Source organism: Triticum urartu, chromosome 2, assembly GCF_003073215.2.
Source record: "Triticum urartu cultivar G1812 chromosome 2, Tu2.1, whole genome shotgun sequence".
Lineage (NCBI taxonomy): Eukaryota > Viridiplantae > Streptophyta > Magnoliopsida > Poales > Poaceae > Triticum > Triticum urartu.
Window position 1 is genome coordinate 706,987,475 of NC_053023.1, and position 25,117 is coordinate 707,012,591.

At 45.7% G+C, this 25,117-nt stretch overlaps 4 protein-coding genes across 4 annotated transcripts; 1 reads left to right on the forward strand and 3 right to left on the reverse strand.

The window, feature by feature from the left end:
- Positions 1–1,888: 1,888 nt before the first annotated feature.
- Positions 1,889–8,873, reverse strand: LOC125539952 (protein PELOTA 1-like). The gene is made up of 15 exons (XM_048703506.1): positions 8,675–8,873; positions 8,456–8,538; positions 7,822–7,897; positions 7,146–7,277; positions 6,936–6,981; positions 6,745–6,820; positions 5,757–5,832; positions 5,637–5,669; positions 5,477–5,545; positions 4,401–4,507; positions 3,957–4,029; positions 3,750–3,788; positions 3,419–3,513; positions 2,455–2,561; positions 1,889–2,197 (listed from the first exon to the last, which is right to left on the reverse strand). The coding sequence occupies exons 1-15, from the start codon at positions 8,723–8,725 to the stop codon at positions 2,124–2,126; spliced, it is 1,137 nt and encodes a 378-aa protein (XP_048559463.1). The 5' UTR covers positions 8,726–8,873; the 3' UTR covers positions 1,889–2,123.
- Positions 8,874–9,016: 143 nt separating this feature from the next.
- On the forward strand, positions 9,017–12,117 carry LOC125539955 (2-methoxy-6-polyprenyl-1,4-benzoquinol methylase, mitochondrial). The gene is made up of 8 exons (XM_048703508.1): positions 9,017–9,313; positions 9,385–9,511; positions 9,591–9,652; positions 10,375–10,530; positions 10,614–10,758; positions 10,922–10,993; positions 11,416–11,524; positions 11,793–12,117. The coding sequence occupies exons 1-8, from the start codon at positions 9,187–9,189 to the stop codon at positions 11,892–11,894; spliced, it is 900 nt and encodes a 299-aa protein (XP_048559465.1). The 5' UTR covers positions 9,017–9,186; the 3' UTR covers positions 11,895–12,117.
- A 133-nt stretch (positions 12,118–12,250) lies between these two features.
- LOC125539953 lies at positions 12,251–16,854 on the reverse strand. The gene is made up of 5 exons (XM_048703507.1): positions 16,479–16,854; positions 16,137–16,254; positions 15,913–16,005; positions 15,362–15,565; positions 12,251–12,665 (listed from the first exon to the last, which is right to left on the reverse strand). The coding sequence occupies exons 1-5, from the start codon at positions 16,757–16,759 to the stop codon at positions 12,393–12,395; spliced, it is 969 nt and encodes a 322-aa protein (XP_048559464.1). The 5' UTR covers positions 16,760–16,854; the 3' UTR covers positions 12,251–12,392.
- A 248-nt stretch (positions 16,855–17,102) lies between these two features.
- On the reverse strand, positions 17,103–19,145 carry LOC125539951 (F-box/kelch-repeat protein At1g30090-like). Its single transcript, XM_048703505.1, has 2 exons — positions 18,885–19,145; positions 17,103–18,569 (listed from the first exon to the last, which is right to left on the reverse strand). Exon 2 carries the CDS (start codon positions 18,504–18,506, stop codon positions 17,310–17,312), a length of 1,197 nt encoding a protein of 398 aa, XP_048559462.1. The 5' UTR covers positions 18,507–18,569; positions 18,885–19,145; the 3' UTR covers positions 17,103–17,309.
- Positions 19,146–25,117: the final 5,972 nt, after the last annotated feature.

The window sequence follows — 25,117 nt, forward strand, 5'->3', positions numbered from 1 at the left end:
AAATTTCAGAGAAGAAACGAGAAATATCCCTTTCCTTTGAATTTGCTAGTCCCTTTCCATTCCTTTCCATCTTCTGGCCAGTCGTGCGGGCTAACTAAACTAGGTTCGCGTTGTGCGCAGTCGTGCTCGTGCGTGGGCGCTCGATCAATTTTGGCCAGTCGTGCGGGCGCTCGAACGAATCTGGCCCAACACGCTGGGTCGCTGGCTCCGTCGGCCCATCAGGCCAGCGACGTCTCGTTTTCTGTTATTGATTAAAACGATCGAGTCGAGAGACAAGCAATCGATCATCAATGCGTAGGTATAAAAAAAAATTGTGTCAGAATCAAGGTATGGCAGCCGCCATACCCTGCCCACCGGGGGCCTCCGCCAGTGCACACGCACACATTATTCCTATGAGCACCTTCGAGAGATTGAGCCGCCATATCATTTTGAGATTTTACGAGATCACTAGGCGCCTCATAGTCGACGAGAATGTCTACTCCACTAAACGCGCATCACCGAAAAACTTAAAATAAATTCAAGATAAATGAGAGCACCGGGACTTAAATCCTGGTGGGCTGGGGATACTATTGTACACCTAGCCATCCAACCACATGTTGGTTCGCAGCACGCCCCGTCCTTGCATGTCCACATTGGTGCCCTAGTCTTGCAATGCAAATTGTTGCGCGTTCTGCGCAAAGGTCGTCTCACTAAATTCACAACATAGTGGGGTGTCGTTCTTGAGCAGGGGATCTCTTGGGCTGCAGAGGATTTAGGTAGGAGATTTGAGGGAGGATGTGTTGGGTGTTAATGGGGGGAGGGGGGCTTGAGACGAGTACGAGGAAGAAGATGCCAGATCCGTCCAAGGAAGGAGAGGAGGAAAAACTGACGTGCAAGGGCCCACAACACATGTTGCACACACGTTTCCAAAAGATAATTTACTTAAGCAAAGATTAAAAGTGTTCATCATTCATTTAAAATATATCTATGCAGTGTAAAAAAATTGTCCGCGCTAATTTTTAGAATGTTCCTATGGTTCAAAAACAATTTGGAAATTCAAAAAATGTTCATGTATTTTTTAAATAGTCTTCTCATTTCTTTTCTTAAATATTACAATATAAAAAATGACACATAATTTCAAAAACTGTTTATTGCCAAAAAAAATGTATGTGACATTTAAAGAAAATATTTATGTGTTTCGAAAAATGTTCATCACAATTTAAAAAATGATATAAAATGTAAAAAAATGTGCGTATAATTTTCTGAAAATGTTCCATACCATCAAAATATTCACACTCTCCATATGTTCATGACATTTTTAAATATTTATACAATGTCAAAAAAATATTTGCATAATTAAAAAATGGTAAGCCTGTATACGAAAAATGTCCAGCATGTATTTGAAGAAAAAGCCCACTTGTATTTGAAAACTGAAGAAAAAGGGAAAACAGAAATTAGAAAAAAATATATCAAAAAATCATTGAAAACTGATATAAAACACATCGAAACAAAATAAAATAAAAAAAGCGGATGGAAACTTCTAATGCTGATCCATGAAAACTTACCAAAACTGCTTAGAGAAGTCTCCAAGAACACATATGTGGGCTGACCCGCTTGCCCGCACGCCAAAGGCGGGACGAGCTTCTGTGTCGCAAAGAGCGAGACATAGCTCTGGTGCCTGTTCCCCACAATAGGAAAGGAAAGGATGGCCGCAGCTAGGGTTATATTTAGATCAACTAGGGATTCTACGGTAGAGGCAGCAACAAGCTTTCCAGGGAACGACCAACCTTTATCCAGTAAATGTTTACAGAACACACATATAACGAGGGTGGTTACACAGCGAGATATGTCGACATGAAGCTAGAGAAGTGGCAGCCCTGGCCGACCTGTGTACCTCAGCATCCACATCTCAAGGCCAAAAATGGAGAGGGCCCTTGTTATTAAGTCAAGAATAACCAATAGATGTGGCATAGCTAACCATTTACAACAAGGATATACTTAAAATGTAGTCAGGATTTCTTTCTGTTGCTACCTACATAGAACCAACTGTTATATTATTATTATATTGTTATTACACTTGATCAGCTATAAGTTAACAGCTTGGTACAAACAATGTTAGGCAGCTGCAGACAGGGCTGGACTAATCACATCTCGATGTCCTCCAAATCTGGCAGAGGGAAACGAAGTATAGCTGCTATTCCTGTCAACTGCGCCAATTCTGTTCAAACACATCAGCAGAGAAAAATGCAATCTCAGAACGCAGAAACTGTGCAGAAAATTGATTTGTAATAAAGAAATTCCTTCTTGCTTCAACCTTTTTGCCATAGCATGCAACTATAACTACATTTAGTTAATTATTAATTCTCTTCGCAACATTTCCAACGGCGTGACACTTTATTCCATCTCAATAGTTTTCACTGATTGTAGTGTGAAATGAGCAATTATGAATAAGGTGAACAGTGACAGCATACTCACGGTCGCCAGAGACATGCATCGAAGAAAATATGTGCACTGTACCACCATATTTCTTGACTGACTCAACCAGGTTCACATACTTTCTCCTGCTAGCAATGTCCGTGTTCCTACAAGGGGAAGCAGAAGGAAAATAAATAAACAGCAAGACTGTACAGGCAAATTGCAATTCATGAACTTCTGTTTCAATTTTCAGGTCATATTAGATGCATAGGAAGCGCATGTACATACACATATTCGGCTTGAAGCCACTCATCAAATATGGGAACCTCCCTTGCTAATGCCCAGACTAACAAAAGTGAATTGTTGATATGCTCACCAGACTAACAAAAGTGAATTGTTGATATGCTCAGACTAACAAAATGAACTATTGAAAGGGAAGCCTGCTATTTTTTCTTGCAGAAAATTTTCGATTCCATTCCTGTGGTGTAAATAGCCTAATATGGATTCACAATCAATAGCATCTTCAACATCAAGAGTAGTGATCAGCAACCAGCTCATGATGCAAACTTATTTCAACTGAACAAAGCAGGCTACATAAAGCAATAACTTGACCTAAGTTTCTGCTCGTGACCTTTCAAAAATAAAGTTTGTAGTACTCATTAGTTAGAACACATAGTAGTAGTTGCTACAATAATTCTCTTGGTATCAAGTGCTCGTTCATGCCATGATGAACAATAAGGAGTGGAAATTAATATATATACCGAACCAATATTTCAGAATTTGCAAAACCCAAGTATTTCATTAATCTAATGTTTCCTGGTGAGCCACACAATTCATCCATAGCAGGTAGGCAAGCAAGCTTAACCAACCTACCGCAATGGCCACATCGCACAGTTTTGTTGCATTGAGACTTCTTTGTCAAGTTTTTTGTGGCTATTGTTCTAATACCAAACCAACCACATTTTTCGAACAGAACATATGCACAAGAAATAACAGTATAATCAATTCCATAAACATGACTTACCGAAACAAAGTATCTGTCATCAGAAGAGTTTGTATTGCAAGACGTTCATGTGCGACCTCAACGTGCTTAGGTCCATAACACGCTCGGGCTGAGTCCTGCAATTAAGCAGCAAACATTTAAGTCTAATCAGATATGCTTGAACTAAGCAGAATCAACGGCTGCAAGTCATAAACACATAAAATCAGTACAGTAACTGTTCTTCTGATCTAAAATACAAGTGTGTATGTATATGTATACATGGTCAACATCTAAGCAGTAGCAACATATTAGATAAGTTAAGATCAGTACTGAAAAACCATCAGTTACAAGTTCGCTTGTTCAAGAGGCTTACATTAGTAAGCATAGCGAAGAACTCCTTCAAAGCTTGCACCTGCAAATTACAATAGAAATACAAGACAAGATCTGAGCAGCTGCATTTAGAATCTGTTTTGAAAGTGTCTGGCATGTGTAGTTAATCAAAATATGGAATTTTTTCAGAGGAATCATACGTGTAAGCTACGTGATATATTGACAACGGGGAGTTCTAAATCAGACTTACCTCCTGTGCCGCTTTTGTATCTTTTATCAGTGACATCACACCTGGAGTGTCCAATACTTCCTTCAAACTATGCCTATACCAAATAACCAATAATCAACAGCAACATTAGGATCAAAGCAAACAGAGAGCAAAGAGAAAATAGAGGACCAGGAAATACATAAACCAACCACTCATTCAGCAAATATATAGCTCAGTAGAGGATTAGAGTATTCCAGAATGACCATACAAGTGGTCACAAGCAAATGAACCACTTGTATCAGCCGGATAGACATGTTAGTAGTACGACATCAAGCAAGTTTCCAACAGATTATTCAGAATTTTAGAAGCAGAACCTAAATCTCCAAGTATTACCCTGTTCTAGCTTACATAGAAGGGGAAAGATAGACAGCCAAAACAGGTCGAGGAGTACACAGAATCAATTGAATGAGAAAATATAGAACTCACTTGTAGCCTGAAGGTGCATGTGCAAGAATAATGCGTGATTTGTTCTCAATTATTACTCTCAAGTCTCGCCGTGCAGCTTCAAGATGCATGTAATCACGAAACTGATCCTGTGATTAAGATAAAAAGAGAAGAAAAAGAATAGGAATTGATATTATTTTCATGAAGATATGGAGGGTTTAACTTATGCAAGTAGCAATAGATGGACCAAAATGGAAGTAGACAGTAGCACATGTTTCAAGTTGGAAACAAGTGTCGATGGCAAAAGTAACATGCAATGATGCAATTGACTGTATTGCCAGGTGCAGCCAAAACCATGATAATTTGACCATATTACACTGGTACATACTCCCTCCGTCCGAAAAAGCTTGTCCCTCAAATGGATGTATCTAGCACCAAGTTAGTGCTAGATACATCCATTTGAGGGACAAGCTTGGGACAAGCTTTTTTGGACGGAGGGAGTAAAATTTAAACTGTATGTACTCAGCAAACTCTCTAGTTACCCATTAAAACAGGACAACGAGTGATGGTAAACCATATGTAGACGGCGGATGTTAGTACAGTACTACGCACTCAAGTTGGTAACGAAATTAGGGAATGGAAACATCAGGCTTTGGGTAGTCCCTCGAGACATGGAATATATCTGCAGAACATATTGTTTATAAGGCGTCCTGTCTTGGATGCTTAAGCGACGCTTCGGTGCCAAGGTGCCCTGTCAGCGCCTTACAATTATGCCCGCTTTAGGCGCTTACGTGTCAGGGTGGTTGTTGCTTGCCTTAGGTCATGTTACCACCTTATAAACAATGAACCAGTGCTGACATATGATACGACCAGAGCAACATATAAGCCCGAGACCTTTTTCGTGAGGCATGGTTTATTTTACTATTTGATAGGTTATTAACATTAACCAACTGGTTTCTATTTTGCCTATCAAGATCGACTCAGAAATTGATTTAACAACACATGACAGGCACATTTATCATTCTTCAAAAAACATTGTTTAAGATGTTTTCAGACTGATGACCCTTATAAAGAAAGTATTATAATAATATATATTTTCCCTCTAGGTATGTGATTACCTTAGTAAAACCTGGGCTTGCAATTACAACACACTGGACCACTTCGAAATCAATGTGCTTCAGCAAGGCCTGCAGATAAGCAATGTAATGTGTTACAAAAAAAATCATTTATAAACATTCTCATTTCTTGTGAACTTTGAACAGATTATTATGTGCTTACTTGCAAAACATGCTCAAAGAACTTCTTGAGAGCCTGCATAGGGAAAAAAAGGCTGCCAACTCAGTAGCAAATAGATAAGACAAATAAAATCCACATTATCTTATAGAATAGTTAACGTACCGATTCGTAACCAGCAATGGCAGGTCCATGTTTCCTAGGAATCGATGTTTCAATACGTGACCTTGTTGCTGTTATGCTGTTTAAAACAGTCATAACTAGTAAGTTGAATGAAAAGGCAGAAACAACTCAAGCCAATCAAGGACTAGGGAAGCAATAGTAAGAACATGCCAGAATCTGTATGACCACTGGATGTTCATATTTAGGGGAGACCATAGACAAATCTGTTGTTCCTGTGTAACTGCACAGGGTGCGTGAATATTGAATGAAAATACTCATGAAACTTCAGTTTGGTGTTAGCACCATCTGACATTCTAGTTCAAAATCGGTGCCATCACAAGATTATTCTTTTCCATTACATATTTTATAGTTATGGATTCTTGTCCAACACCGTCTGAGATGGTTTGGGCATATACAACACAGGGCTCCAGAAGCGCCGGTGCATAGCAGAAGGATAAAGCATGCTGATACCTGATAATGTCAAGAGAGGTCGGGGTAGACCAAACTCGGGAGGAGTCCGTAAAGAGAGATCTGAAGGACTGGAATATCACCAAAGAACTAGCCATGGACAGGGGTGTGTGGAAGTTAGCTATCCACGTGCCAGAAACATGATTAGGTTTCAAGATCTTATGGGTTTCAACTCTAGCCTACCCCAACCTTGTTTGGGACTGAAAGGCTTTGTTGTTGTTGTTGGATCTGTCCCTGGAAATACCCCCCCCCCCCCCCCCCCACACACACACTCACAAAACGGAAAGTCAACTTTTAAGGTAATGGTCGCTTGGATAATAGAACCTCATCAAAAGGGTGCAAAGGTCAATGTAACTTCATGAGGTATGCTTATCATGAGAGAATCAGACAAGCTTATTGTAAGGTTATCCTATGAAATAATCATATTTAGCATGACTTGCATGGGATCTAATTATCTAAAGCAATTCAAGAAGAGAAAACAATGAAATATTATGTTCAGCGAGTGAAAAATGGTTTTGGATACCTTCTCCCAATAAGGAATAAGTGGGCAAGTCCTTCTTGCATAAGAATAACTGCTAGATCAGCACTTGCAGTAGGATCTGAAGAGGTTTAAGTGCACACAATTAAAATACTGTCTTTTTTCTTTTGTGAAGCAGTAGCAGTGAAGCAGATAATGATAAAGGCTGTAATATCTGTCGAAGATAAATCACATACCACATGCTTGTTGGATGGTATCAAGTGCTAACCAATCCCAATATTCCTACACAAGTAGAAAGAGTCCATTTAGATTTTCAGAGTCATGTCCAAAATTAAAACTGATTAAAAGTTTAAGCAAAGGGTACTGTACTTATCATCAATTGTAAACCAATATGGTAGTCCACAGAGTAAACAGGTACAATAGCTTAAAATAACTTTTGGGCATACCTTTCGTAGAACAAAAGGTCTCTTCAGCTCAAGTTCTAAAGTATGAAACTGGCCAATCTTCACGTGATCATTCTCAGTAATATTTTTGCCACGGACGCGCAAAACGTTCCCCTCCTTGTCATAATCTACAGACTATGCCCAAGATAAAGAATCGTGTCATTATCAAATTAGAAAATCATATAATTTTGTTTTTTATAGCATCGGAAAGAACAATAAACAAAACAAAGAAAAGCGATGTATAAGGTGTTAATTCCTAGGCATGGTGCCTTATTACCTCTGCTCAATGCATTTTCGAGTTATCAAGTGATGATGCTTCATTAGGTGCTCATCATACAACTCTTTTTTTTTGCAAGGAAAGCGCTACGTTATTATTCTAACGCAGTGGCAGCAACATGCATATAAGACCTACACAACTGCATCCCTTCTCTAATTTTCAGGTCATGTATTACTTGAGCCATTTCAGTACATATCCGACAGATATGATCTAGAATCAGTAATAACTCTAAGCTTTTGCAGCCAGTATGCTAATCCCCTACCACCTTCCATCTGTGATGTCAAAAAGTACGCAGTCATAACAACGATGATGCCTAATGTTGGAAGCCAAAATGGTTACAGCTAGAACCACCAACTAAACAAAGTCACTCGATGGGAATACCGAATAAACAGACAATATCACCTCAACTACAATTTCCAACTTTAGCTTCACGCGCTCCGCATCACGTCCTCCAGAAGCAGAATCCCTGAGAACTTTCCTGTAAACGAACAGAAGAAGATGATCAATTTCGAGGGGATTATGAGTTTCCATGGTATACCAGATAACTAGAAGGCCCTTGGACAGAGGCTTGAACTTGTCACAACTATACTACTCCCTCTGTAAAGAAATATAAGAGCATTTAGATCACTACTTTTAGTGATCTAAACGCTCTTATATTTCTTTATGGAGGGAGTATCATGAAGGAGAGACAAGTCATCACGCGAATGGTGTACAATTCCACAAACCACGGTCAAGAGCTGAGAAATACCCATCATAGCCAGCTCGACCTTATTTTTGTTTTTCTTCACCTGGCAAACCATGCCTCCCATGCAGGAACCTACCCTAACTCTGCTTGCACTTGCAATGGTCGACCGAGATCCATAAGAGTACTTCGAAACTAGCAATCAGAAAGTGCCAAACCGGGGAGAGCAAATTATGGCGGCTGCAGCATCCACCAGAGGACTCGGTTGCTAACTACTACTAGCATAGTGTGCATAGAGCACATGAGCTGAACCAAAAAGTAACACAAGCACCACGATGCAAAAGGAGAACCCACCGGACAGTGACGGCCTGGAGGCTGTCCCCGACGGCGATGAGATTGTACGCGTGCCACAGGTCGTCCTCCTCCTCCGGCAGCAGCTGCGCAACACCAACACAGGAGCGAGCTAGTCAGCAGCCACGCCCAAAGAACCCCACCAGGGGCCAGCCCGGGCCGCTCCTCAAACAGAGCGCGCCGAGAGGGAGGGGTGGGGGAGGGGAGAGAGGAGAGGAAGACCTTGGCGGAGCCGGGCCCGTTGCGGGCGAGATTGCGGTGGACGAGCTTCATCGCGGCGGCGGCCGCCGGAATCCGAGCCGCAAGGATTTTCGCTAGGCGATTCTTTGCTGTCGGGGACGGCGGCGAGTGGAGGGGGAGGGGATTCGCGGCGGCGAGGGTAATTAACCTGCTCTCTTTTTTTTCCTCCTCGGTTTAGGAATCCTCGAGATTCCCTGTGCTACACCGCTTGGGCCTTGGGCGGCACGAGGGGAGATGCGGCCCGTGACTGCAGGGCCGACAAAGGCTTGCGGAAAGCGACGCAGCCCAGCAAGTCCTCAAAAAAATAAAACGCGGCCCAGCAAGCCGAGAGAACAGCACAGACCCCCTCTCTCCCCCTGGTCGCCGTGTCGCTCGCATCTCCGCACGCACCGCCGTCGCCGCCGTGCCCCCCTTCTCCCCCGTTCCCCCCGCCGGCGGCTGTCTGTTACTCCGGGATCGGACCGGCCATCTCGCGCCGCCGAGGAAGGAAGGGCATGGCTCTGCGAGCGGCCGCCGCGAGGCTGTCCTCCTCCAGCCTCCGCCGCCGCCACGGCCACCTCCTGCCGGCGGCCGCCACCGCCAGCCACGCGGCCTTCCTCCACTCCCACGCCACCAGCTTCGGTACGCCCCCCTTCCTTCGTCGCCCCCTCTCTCGTGGCCTGCTTGCTGCTCACCGCCTCGTTCCTCGTCAGGATTCAAGCAGGTGCGCGAGGACGAGAAGAGCAAGCTGGTCGGCAACGTATTCAGCAGCGTCGCCTCCAGCTACGACGTCATGAACGACCTCATGAGCGCTGGGCTGCACAGGCTCTGGAAGGACAGGTTGGTCAGTGGAGCTCAGTCCATCACTCTGTAATGGGGATTCGTTCTTCTTACCGAATTCTTCTGACTTCTTTTCTAGGCTGATCTCAAAGCTGAATCCTTTTCCCGGGATGAAGCACCTCGACGTGGCCGGTGGGACAGGTAAAATAATACTCCTAGTTAGTTAACAGGGGTGTCCTTCTAGCACTATACCCTCATTCAGAATATAAGATGGGAATCATCAGATTGACGCAATTATGACAACATAGAGAGTCACAAACGAATTTAATGGAATCAGATGTCTTGGTACTGTGGCTCTCCCTAATTGCATGTTCTGGGATGACTTACCTTACACAAACTTCATACTGATTCCTCAGCATTGTTCCCATGTCCATCCTTTCCCTAACATAAGAATTATGCATTTCCTGTTGCTAATGATATCTCTATGTTAGTCTGTGATAGACTCCTCGTTCATTCTCTGTCATGATTTATGTACTAATGTTGATCGTTAACACAATAAGTATTTAAATTTCTGTTCTGCCTCCCTCCATGTGGCAATGCAAGATTTATTGTCCATATTTCCTCTCCAAATTGGCAAATAGAGGATCACATGTATTATCTACAAAGTGATGCATTTAAGTAAGGACCTCTTCTTTGTTCTAAAAATTATGTGATGCTCAGCTTATCATAGCCTTGTTCTAGATTGATTGCACAGTGTACACCTTGTCTTCCTGTTGCTACTGTATCTTTTTATTTATGAATGACTTCCTTTTGACATGTTATGCTGCTAAGAAGTTTCTGCACCAATATATTGCCAATGCTCTTGAACACTGGTTATGAAATGTGAAATAACGTACCTGGCATTTCTTCTATGTCAACACCAGGGGATGTTGCGTTCCGTGTAGTCGAAAGAATTAAGAGTGTGAGCCACAGAGCTACGCAGGGTACTCTTACTGATATGGAAGAAGACACTCACATTTATGTTTGTGACATTAATCCAAATATGCTAGATGTTGGAAAGAAGCGTGCTACCGAAAAAGGTCGTGGTTCATGAAACTCATTTCATCATGCCACCTTAATTTCAAATGTTGTTCTGTTGTCTGACAGGTTATTCTTATTTCAGGCTACAATGAAGAGCAGTGCCTTAGTTGGGTACAGGGAGATGCAGAAGCTCTTTCTTTTGAGGATGGGTCTATGGATGGCTATACTATTGCATTTGGGATCAGAAATGTTACACACATTGAGAAAGCTCTATCAGAAGCTTACAGGTGGGCCACATAAAAATCCTGAACCAACTAACAGATCATACCCCAGTCTCAGTTTTGATCTCCTGAAGTTTCTACTATGCTGTAGGATTTGTTGCGTGTGAAATCTGCCTAGGGTTTCTGTTCTTTGCATCTAATCAGTTTCACATGGATTTGTGTGTTTCAGAGTTCTAAAGAAAGGAGGAAGGTTCCTATGCTTGGAGTTGAGTCATGTAGATGTTCCAGTTTTTAAAGACATGTAAGTTTTCTTTGGTCAAGTATGCCAGCATTGTAGGATAAATTTGTATGAGAAATGTCTTCAACATTCTGTTAAAATTAAACAAGCAGATGCCGGTCCTACAATTAAACTGCACTGTTCGTTTTCAGCATTTGTAGTAGGCACTGCAACAAAGTTATAATCTGTTAGTAACCAATTTGGCTATGTGTTAAACATCGGCTGAACTTGCCCTAAGTAGGCTCATGTTTCTTGTTGTCGTTTATTTGGTACAAATAGAAATGACCCTTTTTTGTTTATTGCTTCAATCATAGTGTTGTCTCATCCTTCCCAAAAAAATATCTTCCCAGTGCTTTTGTGGAAAGTAATGTTAATGTTGTGTTCTACTGTTTCGATTATTTCTCTCTGAACTTTTGGAAGTTCACTATCCATTTTTTTTCCTCCAGTTACGACATCTATTCATTTTCTGTGATTCCGGCTGTGGGAGAGCTAGTTGCTGGTGATAGGCAGTCGTACCAATACTTGGTCGAGAGCATTCGTCGGTTTCCAAAACAGGTGAAGATCAGCATTTCTAAAGCATTTCCTGTTACTGAGCTGACTGGTTTCTTCGAAACTTCTTGCTTTTTAGTGATTTCTACCATATGTCAAACCTCTAGATTATCTAGGAGTAATTAGTACCTTGTAAAACAGTATTGACATTGACTGTTCCTGTCACAGCAAAAGATATAAAGCTGAAGGATGCAAGATTACAACACTTTTCAAGCATTTCATGTGTCTGTATATGTTCCGCATGTCTGCTGATCAAACTACTTTTACTTTCCAGGAAAAGTTTGCTCAGATGATCCAGGAAGCTGGATTTGAAGCGGTCGAATATGAAAATCTGGTGGGCGGTGTAGTTGCCATTCACTCTGGAGTGAAACTGTAGTATAGGTCAAATAGCAGCACGGCCGACAGACGCTTCCGTGGGTAGTGGTGGATCTGGATCAGGCATTTGGGGCTAACAATTTACCATTTTCTTTGTTAAAAAAAGCATGTAACTATTATTCCTGTTTATGTAATTCAAAATAAGGACAGACGATGATCTGCTCAGTGGTTTTGTTTTTTCACAATTTATATAGTTTGTGCAAGCAATCCCTGTTTCTTCAGTTTGTGCTATACCTTGCATCTCTATATCTTTGAACCTGCTATCGAGTAAATTTGTCATCTGGGGGAGAGCAAAGATCACACAACACCAAAATGTACGGAGGAAATCACTACTAAAAATCCTGACAGATAAATATGGAAAGAGAAAAACAATGTGTCTTTCCATTGATTGCAGATACCCTAGAAAACAAAATAGCTTTGATTCAATCATACATAGCTTGGAGGATTTCAAAAAATAATCTCATCTACTATAAACGATTTCTCCCTGTTGGTGTTACCATCAGCACCATGGCCATTGAGCATCCCTCCAGACGCACCACCTCGCCCCGATGCTCCCTCTGCCATCTTTGTAATCCTGATGGTTCGAGTTTTCTGTTGTTTCATCGGTCGTTGCTGTGCTGCTTCTCCCAATGCTCTCTCTGGGTTTCTGATGCAGGAAGCTGCAGGAGGAACGGATCTCAAGGTCGCGCTTCAGAGCTTCGGACCTGTAGCTCCCGCTCAGGTACCTCGGATGGTCTAGGAATCTCACATTCTTCAACCAAAGCCTGAAGGCCTGAAGAGGAGCAGAGGAACATCAACAAAGATTACATGAGCTTGCTTAACCTCAAAAGGCGTAAACTATGTCCAGTAACAATCGACTGACTGAAGCATTTTAAAGAGATGATTCAAAGCTACGCTGAATAGACAATTCATTCTAGCCCTACTTAAGATCAAGGGCCACAAATGCAAGTATACACGCAAAATGCACAGTGAAACGTAGAGAAAATGTTAGTTCAGGATATGAAACAAGCTATCTCCTAATTTTAGTGACAGTGAGAATTATATAGATTTATGATGCTCCAACCAACAACCAGCATACTCTTCAAGGGTGCATCTGCCAAAATACTTGGACCATCTTGGTGTTGATAGTACAGTCGTTTCAAATTTACAACTCCCAATTGTTTGATCATAGTTCTAGCTCAAGTATTAAAGATATCCTGTGCCCTGCAACTTCAAAATCCGATACGGGAGATATGAAATACCAATGTTTACTTCAACCTCCTTTTCAAATTAAGGAGCTCCCCGCCCCCAATTTAATTCCGCGATGAAACTGATAACTCAGTCAGGATGTTTAGTTGAACTTTTGTAACAATAGCAATTCCCAACATCAGCTATTTCTTGAGCAATGCTTACGTGCTTAGTACGATTTCCAGAAGAACAGCCTTCTGAACTTTTAACAGTTCATGTCACTGAATTCTGTGTTTGAAATGCGCACATCATGTCAATTTTGTGATTTTAAGTTGACTCATCCTGTCATAAAGGACAACTAATAATGGATTGCACGCAGATGACCGGAGAAAAATAATGCCAACATGGTCTTCTGCAATGAAGCCAAGTCACTGACTGCGCTGTCACAGCTTCTCTCTGACGAGATAGACGAATAGAAAGTGTCTGGCCTGAAGGGGGGCAAACTGTTGCTACAGCACTAATGTTTCGGTTTTCTCTCATAAATCAATCCCAGCCGTCACAGCCATAGTTTCCCCACCTTTAGTTTAATCTGCTAGTTCATGTACAGCTTTTCTTCTTTACTTTCCATTTGCACAATGTACTAACCTTGTGTACTTTCCCCCTAACTTAACGGCAATGAAAAGCAGCGCTGCTGCATTTATTAAAAAAACATAATGTTTAAACAAAAATCCAATATAGAGATCCTAAAAATAGCACATTCCACATTTTACCCTTATTTTTTAGCCCTTGAGTTGTGACGGCTTTTACCCCATTTAAAAGATCGTGCCACATTTTACCCGTTGTTGTGACCACGTGATGGCATTTACCCTACTTTATTATTTTCTCCAGATTGACAAGGTGGACCCATATGTCAGGATGATGTCGCAGCTGACATGGTGGACAACTTAGACATGTTATTCATTAGGGGCAATATTTCAGATTGACAAGGTGGACCCATATGTCAGGATGATGTCGCAGCTGACTTGGTGGACAACTCAGACATGTTATTCACTAGGGGCAATATTTGACATCACGCAGGGGCAGCACGACGTGGCTAGCTGCACCAGTTTGACAAAAAATGACACTATTATCCGACGAGACTTAACACAATTCGTTAGATCTACAACGAATACATATCCGAGCTGTCAACCAATTAGCTGCCACGCCGCCCCTTGTCAAGTTTGGGTAAATAACAAAACGGCATAAAAGCTGTCAAAAGGTCTGAAGTAAGGGATAAAATACGGCAAGATTATGTAACTGGGATAACGGCTGTCATAAGGTCTCCACTATGGGGTGAAAATACAATCATAGAGATCATAAAAATAGTATATTCCACAGTTACCCCTTGATTTTGACCCCTTGAGTTGTGAAGTCATTTACCCCATTTAAAAAATCTTGCCACAATTTACCCTTAGTTGTGTCCATGTGATGGCATTCACCCTACTTTATTATTTTCTCCAAATTGACAAGGTGGACCCATATGTCAGTATGATGTCGCAGCTAACTTGGTGGACAACTCAGACCTGTATCATTAAAGACAATATTTGACACGGCACAGGGGCAGCACAATGCGGCCAGCTGCACCTATTTGACAAAATTTGACACCATTTCATAAAATTTGATGAGACTTAACATAATTCCTTACATCTCCAACGAATACATATCCTAAGGTCCCACCTTGTCAAGTTTGTGTAAATAACTAAACGGGTTAAAGCTGTCAAAAGGTCTGAAGTAGCGGATGAAATGCATCAAGATTATGTAAATGGGATAACAGCTGTCACAAAGTCTCAACTATGGGGTGAAAATTGGAATACACTCTTAAAAAACTTTGAAGCTTTTCTCAATATTTTTAATGGCAGAGATGTCGTAGATCAAAAAGAAAACTCTTAACTAAGCTCTATTATCTATACATATTAGTCCAGTTGGTCAACCAAGAAAGATAATTCAAGAATCAAATGATCAACATAGGAAAGAGAAGTAACGAACAAGTTGATCTAAAAATATCTGAAAGACTGTCTATGAGGATAGCGTTATGCTCCCTCCGTTCCGAAATATAAGTCTTCCTAGAGATTCCACCAAGTGACTACATATGAAGCAAAATGAGTGAATCTACACTCTAAAATATGTCTACATACACCTGTATGTTGCATTCCATTTGAAACGTCTAAAAAGACTTATTTAGGAACGGAGGGAGTATATGAGAATGTAACCATAAACATAAGCATGGTACCAGAACAGGAGCATTGAACATAGGAAAGTTACCTCCCAGTATATCCCTGCAGCAACCTTATGAGGCATCAGCCAAAAGAATGTTGCTAGCTTAACTGAGTCATTCGTCTGACCAACTAACTTGGCATCCAAAGCTGCAGTAAAATAGTTCCCAAGTGTTGGATGCTGAACCGCAATAGCCACGTATAGATTATTGCCGGGGGCATCAGCACGAATACTCCAATTGCCAGACATATCCTAGAGGTCACACAACAAAAAGGAAAGCCACTAAGATTATGTAATGGACTAATTAATGGTAGTGGATCGGATATAACAAGTCCAAATTAGCAGAAACTAGAAACCAGCAGACAATTTGCATAGTATAAACACCATTAGTTGTCACTTGTGAGCCATCAGAAAAATATTATGCAGTGAGCACCGTATGCAACAGGATAGAGCCAAAAATGTTTCATTTGAGAAAAGGAGCAAACAGAGTAATTCACAACTTTTTTGTATATTTCTTGCCTAAAAAATTCACGGTTCATCACGCCCACATTTGTCCGAATGAACACCTCCATGTATATTCTATAAGATGAGAACCATACCATGAAGGGGCTGACATGTAAAGGTTTTGCAACGAGATCGGAACCCGGTTGGAAGGTAAACATCACCTTCTCCCCCCAGGGAGTATTTGTGACCTGAAACCAATAGTAAAATATTAGACAGTCAGCAATGTAATGACCCTCGCAAAAAGAAGAAAAAGGAAAAGAATGCAATGAGCTAACTAAAAACCAATCAACATGAATCCAACACAGAGGAGATGCCTCACTTCAGCGATGCACATCTTGAGGTCTTCATTTTGTCCTTGCACCGCTGCGTCATAGCAGTAGTAGACGCTTAGTGGGTTCTGTTCGTATCCCACGCTCTTGGGCACCGTCAGGAGACGCCTTTATCAAACAACAAAGAACTAGCTCACCTCAGCGCAAATGAGCAAAATTTACAACAACAACAAAAATCCTAGTTATGCTTTTGCAATACAAATATTTTTTACATACTAGAACAGGCAATGTGATTTTACAATAGCGTGCAAGAAGTGGTGTGAGATTTGTTCACGAGACGTGTCAGAGAGTTGAGAAATGCATCGCAGGGCGTCAGGGGTTCAGGGCCTTACACGGGGCCTGAAGTGGAGGCGATGCTGCGGGCTTCGGCGGCGGAGAGGTGGCCGGAGAGGGGGAGGAGGTCGAGGTCCACGAGGGCGTAGCGCACGGCGTACTCGAAGGCGTGCCCCGCCGGCCGCCGGCGCGAGTGCCGGACGCGGCCCTCGTAGAGCCGCGCGGCGCCGCCGGAGCCGGGACGGCGAGCGAAGGGGAGGCGGAGGAGGAGGAGCAGGGAGAGCAGGGCGGAGGTGAGGAGGGTGGTGGCCAGGGAGGCCAGCAGGTAGAGCGCCTCCATTGGTGTGGCGCTGCTGCTTCGGTCTCCGCAACTTGTTTTCTGAAGGGAAAATTCAGGATTTGTCAGGTTTCAGCTGAAAAACATGCCTGAAATTGGTTCAGTTGCCTATTTTCAATGTCAGGTTTCAGTTGGTGGATTGATGCTGGCCACAAGACAAGAGGGCATTTTGGGTTGGATTCTTGTGCTGTTGTGGACTAGCGTTTGCGGTGGACAGTGCCTACACGTAGGTAGATGGGGATTTCAGTTAACTTTTTCGTCCAATCATCTGGCACAAATGGAGACTACAAATGTACTACACTAGTTGGAAATTCAGCAACAAGTCGGATCAGTCTAAGATAAGAAGTGAAATGCAACAGTTCAGTTTAGTTCAGTACCCAGAAACATCTAGTACAGTCTCGAATTGTTTCTTTACCGATACATCATCATTTGCAGATTATACAAGATGACAGCAAGAAAGAGTCTACTAATAACAATAACATACAGAAGCATCAAACAAGGCTTTTTTTTTGGCAGATTAAGAGAGCTTTTATTTATTCTAGAGGCAGAAGAGTTAAGCATGTAGAATCTGACTGCTTGAAGGCGTGAGATCGCTGAACGCCCTGGGAACCTCCACATCCTGCCAACGAACCAAGTAATCACAAGAAGATTGCTTCTTGACATGGCCGATGACCACATGGAGACCACGGCCGACGACGACGATCTTGCTCTCCAGGCAGCTCACGGACAGAGGCTTCATGATCCGCTCGGGCATGGGAGGCCCGTCCACAGGATCCCAGGAATCCGTCTCCGGATCGTAGACCTTCACCTTCATCCTCTCGTACTCGGAGATGACGAAGAGGCGTCCGTCGATGACCACGCTGAGCCCCGTCCACCCCTCGCGCATCCCGGCCGGCATCGCCTCCCAGCGGTCGGCCTTGGGGTCGTACACCTGCCCTCTCGGCGACGAGAAGAAGGGCCACGCGCAGCCCTCGGTGACGTAGAGCCTGCCGCCGACGACGGCGGAGTCCGAGGAGGCCATGTTGGCGCCCATGCTGGCGATCGGCTGCCACACGCCGTTCACCGGGTCGAGGACCTCCGCCGAGTCCAGCTCGAACTGGTCCGTGCTGTATCCCCCGGCGACGTACACGCGGCCGTCGATGACGCCGCCGGCGAAGAAGGAGCGCGCCGAGAGCATCCGGGGCACGACGGTCCAGCGGTTCTTGCAAACGTCGTACTTCAGCACCAGGTGCAGCGGGCAGTCCATGTCGGAGACGAGCCCGCCGCAGACGAGCAGGTGGGCGGCGTCCTCGCCGGGGACGGCGATGCAGCCGAAGCCGCGGGGGCAGGCCCGGTCCCGGCAGGGCATGCCGGGGATGGCGTGCCAGGCGAGGGAGTCGAGGTCCAGCACCTTCCACTGGATCTTGCCCGTGCAGCGGTGGAAAGCGAGCGTGAAGAGCCAGGGCGAGCGGAGGCCCATGGCCTTGCGGTGCGTGAAGAAGCGCGCCTTGTCGGCCAGCAGGTGGCGCCAGCGGCGGCACACGAGCCTGCAGGCGCCGTGGGCCTCCACGGGCAGCCGGAGGAGGCAGTTGAGCGCCGCGTCGTCCGGGAGGCCCGGGATGAGGGGCGTCTCCCATGGAGGTTGCTGCTCCGGTTCGGTTGAGGACGGTGAGGTGGTGCCGGCGAGCCGGAACCTCGGCGTCAGCTTCATGTCGGAATCGCCCAGCTTCTGGACCGGAGAGTGGTGAGACGAGACTCGAACGCGGCGCATGCCCGTCTCCAAGAACACTGACTGCACAGGGGAAAATCCCCAATTTCTTTGCGCCCTGCCAACCTGATGCGCATGAAGGAAATCGATCAGTCAGTCACTTGAGAATTCATTCGTTCTACTAGTACAGAGGAACTGATTGCCAATCAAAAGAACAACTGATAGAAAATCGGAGCTGCCCATGGAAGAACTGCGAGCTGACCAAACCCTAGCTAGTTCATTTTAACCCGCGCACTATCCAATTCGCAGTCAGTCTCAGCTAAATACAGCACACACCAAGAAAGAAAAAACTACAGTAGTATCTAAGTTCCAATTCTTGGAAGAAGATGTGAATCAAGATGATACTTCCACAAGAAAATCAAGAGAAAATAAGGCACTAACCTGAATTGCTTGCTGATAGAACCGATGATGCCTGCTACAAGGAGGAGAGCCTTCTCTTCTCCTGCCTCCTTTTCCTGCCTGGTGGTGTGGCGTGGTGTGTCTGATTCAAGGAGGAGACGTCTGCAGGAGGAGGGGCAAAAATCTCCCTGCCATCGTGCTTGCTTTCCACTAGCCGATACTGCTCCTTTTAGCCACAAAAAAACAGAGGCAGCGTCGAACCCAAACAAAAGCAGAGGGTCAGCAAAGCGGCTGAGCTGAACCTTTCCCCGTCGTCTGCACTTTCAACACCTTGTTCGGCGACCGGGTCCCACCATCCGTTGGACGACCTACCCCCTCTTGTTTTTTTTTTCATCAGTATATATACATCACATTCTAGTTGAGTAAAGAAATACGCAAGGCCTAACCGTATTTTGTTTTATTATTGTGTGTTTTCTCCCTGTATCTGTATGCATGTTCGACGATGCAATTCTGTTTGTGTTTGCTCCAGTGACACAGTGAGGGGCTCCAGCTGAAAATCATCCGAGCTGGTGCCGGCCACAGGTATCCATCATCGATCGATCCACGAGGGGAAGAAGATGCTACCAAAGAAGGCAGACCCATTTTCCTCGAAATACATATTGTGTACAGTGGTAGATAGAGATTGCACCTAGAATCTCTGGAGTGTTAGGTGAGGTGTTTTTCCTTGAGTGTTAGGTGAGGAGGGGGTTGGTGAGCCGAACAAATCAATCGTTATCCAACCAACTGACACCGCTTTGATTGGAGGGACAGACTCGGCCACCAAGTGAAATGGAGCTGTTCGATCCTGGAATTAGCCGTTTTGGATTAAGTGAAGTCTGATTTAAACCTTGAGATTGTAGAGCTTGTCGTAAATAAATCCTCATCTTTAAATCCCTGAAGTTTGTACCCTATCCTCTGCAATCTCGATCGTTTTCAACCCTAAACCAATTCTAGACCAGTTTGTAAGCATAATCCCGGCCGGGATCGCTCGTTTCTCTCTATGACAACCTGGGCCTGCATGTCATCTTCATCTCCTCTTCCTTTTCTCTCTTGCCTGGGCCCATTCAATCCGAGCAGCAATGCAGCGTACGTTGGTCCTTGCGCAAACTGGGCCAGTGCGTCGGCCACATGCAAGAGCGCTCGGAAGGAGGTGCCGTTGATATGATCTGCACGTCCTGGATCTTGGATATTACATGGCCAGTTTGCAATGCTACAGCTGAGTACGCATGTGTAAACACAGAAAAAGTAGAACGCATGTGGAAACTGGGCGAGTGTGTAGCACGCATGCAATGTCTAGCTAGAAATGAATGCACGCCTTCCTTCACATCATCGATTCCAACACAAAATACACAAACCACAAGCCAAAATGTGGCTGTCCATGCAAGTCAGTCCTCGTCTTCCTCCAGCTCGCCGTCTCCACGGCGACGACCAAAGGCAATGTTTTATACTTGTGCTTATCCTTTCTTGTAAGCTAGGATCATTAGCTGGTTAGCTAGCTAGCCTCTCGGAGTTTGTTAGCACGTCGTCATGCACGTTTGCATCTGCATGGCCCATGTACGATTGCCCTTTGGCTTGAGCAATACAATCATGTTGCCTCACTTCTCTCTTCCGTTCTACAGGCAAGCATCTGTTCACGACGATCATCAAGGGTGGTGCGCGTGCGGCCACGGCGCTCTACACCGCGCCGCTGAGTACCGGCCACCTGACGGTGCTCGACCTATCTGCACCGACCACCACGTCGCCGTGCAGCGGGCAGACGACGACCGGGACGCTCTCCACCCACTCCACCGACGGCAGCAGCCCGCTGTCCGTGATCTCTGCCGCTGTCACCACCACCCGCAAGCCCGCCCCCTCAGGCGCCGTCGGTATAGCCGGACTCGCACGCTCCAGCGCCTTGTGCCTGATCCAGCTGGCCAGCACGCAGAAGGTAGTCAACTTTCGTGCTCTGCTTCCGGAGCGACGGCAGGACCAGGGCAACAGCCATCACGATGTGGACCGGTGTAGTGAGTAGAAAAAAAAATGATTCTGGCTGGGATCATGTTTTTCCCCATGCACCAAACAGGTTAAGGGTTGGGAATGACCGGGATTCATGAGTATAGGGTATAGACTTCGGGGATTTAAAGATGAGGGTTCATTTATGACAAGCTCTACAATTTTAAGGTTTAAAATAGACTTCACTCTTTTGAATTAGATGGGACCTGCATCAAACGGTGCCTTTCATCACACATGAGACAAAGATAGACAAAAAATTTCATTTCCTGTACTAAAAAAGAAAGAGTTTCGCTACCTTGAGACGGTTAGAGTTACTGCCGCCCTTTACCGGGGCAGGAACTACAGCTAGTCAACAAGGAGCCAGGGTTCTGAACTCGAGGCTTTAGAGAAAATACAGGGAAAATACATCCTACAGCCGGGTGTAAGAGCATCTCTAATAGAGCCCTCAAACTTCTAAACCCTTATAAATAACCGCTTTTTTTACAATTTGCGAGCACAAAATCGCATAGACTAGAACCCCTTAACCCTCAAACCTTTAAATTTTTTTAAGGATCCAACCCTCAAGTCCTCTTCCAACCCTGAAAAGTAAGGATTGGAAAGCAAAATCTACCTTAACCCTCATTTGACGGTTATCCTCGCTCGGGAGGGAAAAATCCCGCGCCCATGCCCGCGTCCGCCGCTGCTAGTCGCCCCCGCCGCCGCCGGCCACCCCGTCGACCTCCCGCGCGCCCACGCCCACCCCGCCCCCAGCCGCCGGCCTCTCCTCCACCTCCTCCCGGTCGCGGCCGCGCTCGCCCCGCCCCCGGCCGTCGCCATCCGTCCCGCCGCCCGCGCCACCCGCCGCCTCCGCCTCCTGCCTCCCGGCCTCTCCTCCTCCCGCGCCCCTCCGCCTCCGCGCCCTCCACCTCGACCCGTCGCCACCGCCCTCCGGCCCGTGCCCGCTCCGCGCCCTCCGCCTCGACCCGCCGCCACCGCCCTCCAGCCCGTGCCCGCTCCCGCGCCCTCCGCCTCGACCCGCCGCCACCGCCGTCCGGCTCATGCCCGCTCCGCGCCCTCTGCCTCGACCCGCCGCCACCGCCCTCCAGCCCGTGCCCGCTCCCACGCCCTCCGCCTCGACCCGCCGCCACCGCCCTCCAGCCCGTGCCCGCTCCCCGCGCCCTCCGCCTCCCGCCTCCCACCCCCCGGCCACTGCCCTCCGCCCGCGCCCGCCCCGCCCTCCGCCCTTCGCCCCGGCGCCGCCCTCCGCCTGTCATGCACGAGGTGCTCGACGGTATGCCCGCAACGACAACGTCGTTCATGGGGAATATTCCGTTATGAGGGTTGGGTTTGAGGGTTTTAATCTTTGTCCCTGTTTTTCAACCTGTAAAAGTGCACAAAAAGACCATTTTTGGACCCTTAAAACTGTTGGGGAACGTAGCATAAATTCAAAATTTTCCTACGTGTCACCAAGATCAATCTATGGAGTCATCTAGCAACGTGGGAGGAGTGGATCTACATACCCTTGTAGATCGCGCGCGGAAGCGTTCAAGTGAACAGGGTTGATGGAGTCGTACTCGTCGTGATTCAGATCACCGATGATCCTAGTGCCGAACGGACGGCACCTCCGCGTTCAACACACGTACAACCCGGTGACGTCTCCCATGCCTTGATCCAGCAAGGAGGAGGGAGAGGTTGATGGAGATCCAGCAGCACGATGGCGTGGTGGAAGTAGCGGGATTCCAACAGGGCTTCGCCAAGCGCTGCGGGAGGAGGAAGATGTGTCACGGGAGGGAGAGGGAGGCACCAGGCCTTAGGTATGGTTGCTCCTCCTTTTCCCCACTATATATAGGGCCAAGGGAGAGGGGGGAGGCGCAGCCCTTGCCCCTTCCTCCAAGGAAGGGTGCGGCCAGGGGGGGGAGGAGTCCATCCTCCCCAAGGCACCTCGGAGGTGCCTTCCCCCTTTAGGACTCTCCCCTTTTTCTCTTCTCTTGGCGCATGGGCCTCTGGGGGCTGGTGCCCTTGGCCCATATAGGCCAAGGCACACCCCCTACAGCCCATGTGGCCCCCCGGGGCAGGTGGCCCCACCCGGTGGACCCCCGGGACCCTTCCGGTGGTCCCGGTACAATACCGGTGACCCCGAAACTTGTCCCGATGGCCGAAATAGCACTTCCTATATATAATTCTTTACCTCCGGACCATTCCGGAACTCCTCGTGACGTCCGGGATCTCATCCGGGACTCCGAACAACTTTCGTGTTACCGCATACTAATATCTCTATAACCCTAGCGTCACCGAACCTTAAGTGTGTAGACCCTACGGGTTCGGGAGACATGCAGACATGACCGAGACGTTCTCCGGTCAATAACCAACAGCGGGATACCCATGTTGGCTCTCACATGTTCCACGATGATCTCATCGGATGAACCACGATGTCAAGGACTTAATCAATCCCGTATACAATTCTCTTTGTCTAGCGGTATTGTACTTGCCCGAGATTCGATCGTCGGTATCCCTATACCTTGTTCAATCTCGTTACCGACAAGTCTCTTTACTCGTTCCGTAACACATCATCCCGTGATCAACTCCTTGGTCACATTGCGCATATGATGATGTCCTACCGAGTGGGCCCAGAGATACCTCTCCGCTTACACGGAGTGACAAATCCCAGTCTCGATTCGTGCCAACCCAACAGACACTTTCGGAGATACCTGTAATGCACCTTTATAGTCACCCAGTTACGTTGTGACGTTTGATACACCCAAAGCATTCCTACGGTATCCGGGAGTTGCACAATCTCATGGTCTAAGGAAATGATACTTGACATTAGAAAAGCTATAGCATATGAACTACACGATCTAGTGCTATGCTTAGGATTGGGTCTTGTCCATCACATCATTCTCCTAATGATGTGATCCCGTTATCAACGACATTCAATGTCCATGGTCAGGAAACCGTAACCATCTATTGATCAACGAGCTAGTCAACTAGAGGCTTACTAGGGACATGGTGTTGTCTATGTATCCACACATGTATCTGAGTTTCCTATCAATACAATTATAGCATGGATAATAAACGATTATCATGAACAAGGAAATATAATAATAACCAATTTATTATTGCCTCTAGGGCATATTTCCAACAAAAACGCTAGTGAGGGTTTGAACGTTTGAGGGTTCTACTAGACATGCTCTAAGTATCCCCGCCCTGACATCCCTCCGATCGTACTCATGGATGGGTTTTGATTAAGAGTGTGGCTGAGGCTTAGTCGTCTAATACTTAACCATGTCTCAGTCGGCTAACTGTCATGTGTGTGGGGTTTCGCTCGCTTTGACTCCCCTGTGCTGGGGTTGTATTGACCGTTGTGGGCTTTAGTCGTGGTCTCTGATGCCTTTGTTTTTGGTCTTTTAGTTGGGTGGGCTTGACTGTTTTGGCTGGGCTTATCCCTGATTGTACCTTTTAGCACTTTTCCCTTTTTATTTGATAAAAAAGATACGGGTTTGCTAAGTCTGAAGAGGCTAGCTGTAAAGTTGACATAACCAAAATGGGCATCCTGTCTTGCGATGTTGCACTGTGTTAACTGAACAGTATTCAGATGTTACTGGCTAGCTACAAGGAGTGCACAAAAATCTGAAGACAGAACTAACTACTAGGAGTCTAGGACAAGTCATACAAAATTGAAAAAAAAAAACTTTTCATGTGAGCATGACCCAGCTCATTTAAGATGCATGAAAGAAAAAACCGTTGGACTAAAAACTTGTGGCATTAAAAATGCTCGACAAAGTTACTCAAAAGAATTTCTCGATCACATGCTCTTCACCTCTTGGCAACTTGATAAAAGGCGCAGCACGGAAAGTTCTGTGTATGCAGTATGCACACCCTGTTTAAGAATTTCAGGCCTACAAAAAGAGTTTCTATCCCTAAATGATATAACCTCGTGTAAAGCTGTTGCCGAACAGTTCTCTTTAAACCTGGGAACGGTCTGGACTGAATCCATAGTTTCAGTCAGTTTTTGTACTGGGTTGCCTTTGGATTGGATGAAATGGGCCAAACCCCTAAATCAATTTAGTTTGGTCTGGGCCTTAACAATTGTTGGACTGAGTTGGTTTGGTCTGGACACGAACCGAACGGTTCCAAACCGTCTCGACCCATAGTCTGAAACCAAATCGATAGACCAAATCGTGACCTAGGTGAGGAGCGCCTCTGTACTGAGCGATGGTCGCCGCCCGCCACTCCTAGGATCTTCCACTGCCGCCGCCGACCAAATC

Bases quoted from the DNA above. Each gene is read 5' to 3' on its own strand.
- LOC125539951 (XM_048703505.1), bottom strand. From the start codon at position 18,506: ATGCGCCGCGTTCGAGTCTCGTCTCACCACTCTCCGGTCCAGAAGCTG.
- LOC125539955 (XM_048703508.1), top strand. From the start codon at position 9,187: ATGGCTCTGCGAGCGGCCGCCGCGAGGCTGTCCTCCTCCAGCCTCCGC. The intron at 9,512-9,590 runs GTTGGTCAGTGG...CTTCTTTTCTAG, and splicing joins CACAGGCTCTGGAAGGACAG to GCTGATCTCAAAGCTGAATC. The intron at 10,759-10,921 runs GTGGGCCACATA...TGTGTGTTTCAG, and splicing joins GCTCTATCAGAAGCTTACAG to AGTTCTAAAGAAAGGAGGAA.
- LOC125539953 (XM_048703507.1), bottom strand. From the start codon at position 16,759: ATGGAGGCGCTCTACCTGCTGGCCTCCCTGGCCACCACCCTCCTCACC. The intron at 16,255-16,478 runs GTAAGGCCCTGA...TGTTTGATAAAG, and splicing joins GCCTCCACTTCAGGCCCCGT to GCGTCTCCTGACGGTGCCCA. The intron at 15,566-15,912 runs GTATGGTTCTCA...TGTGACCTCTAG, and splicing joins TACATGTCAGCCCCTTCATG to GATATGTCTGGCAATTGGAG.
- LOC125539952 (XM_048703506.1), bottom strand. From the start codon at position 8,725: ATGAAGCTCGTCCACCGCAATCTCGCCCGCAACGGGCCCGGCTCCGCC. The intron at 6,982-7,145 runs GTATGCCCAAAA...CTACTTGTGTAG, and splicing joins GACCTTTTGTTCTACGAAAG to GAATATTGGGATTGGTTAGC. The intron at 3,514-3,749 runs GTAAGCCTCTTG...GCTTAATTGCAG, and splicing joins TCTTCGCTATGCTTACTAAT to GACTCAGCCCGAGCGTGTTA.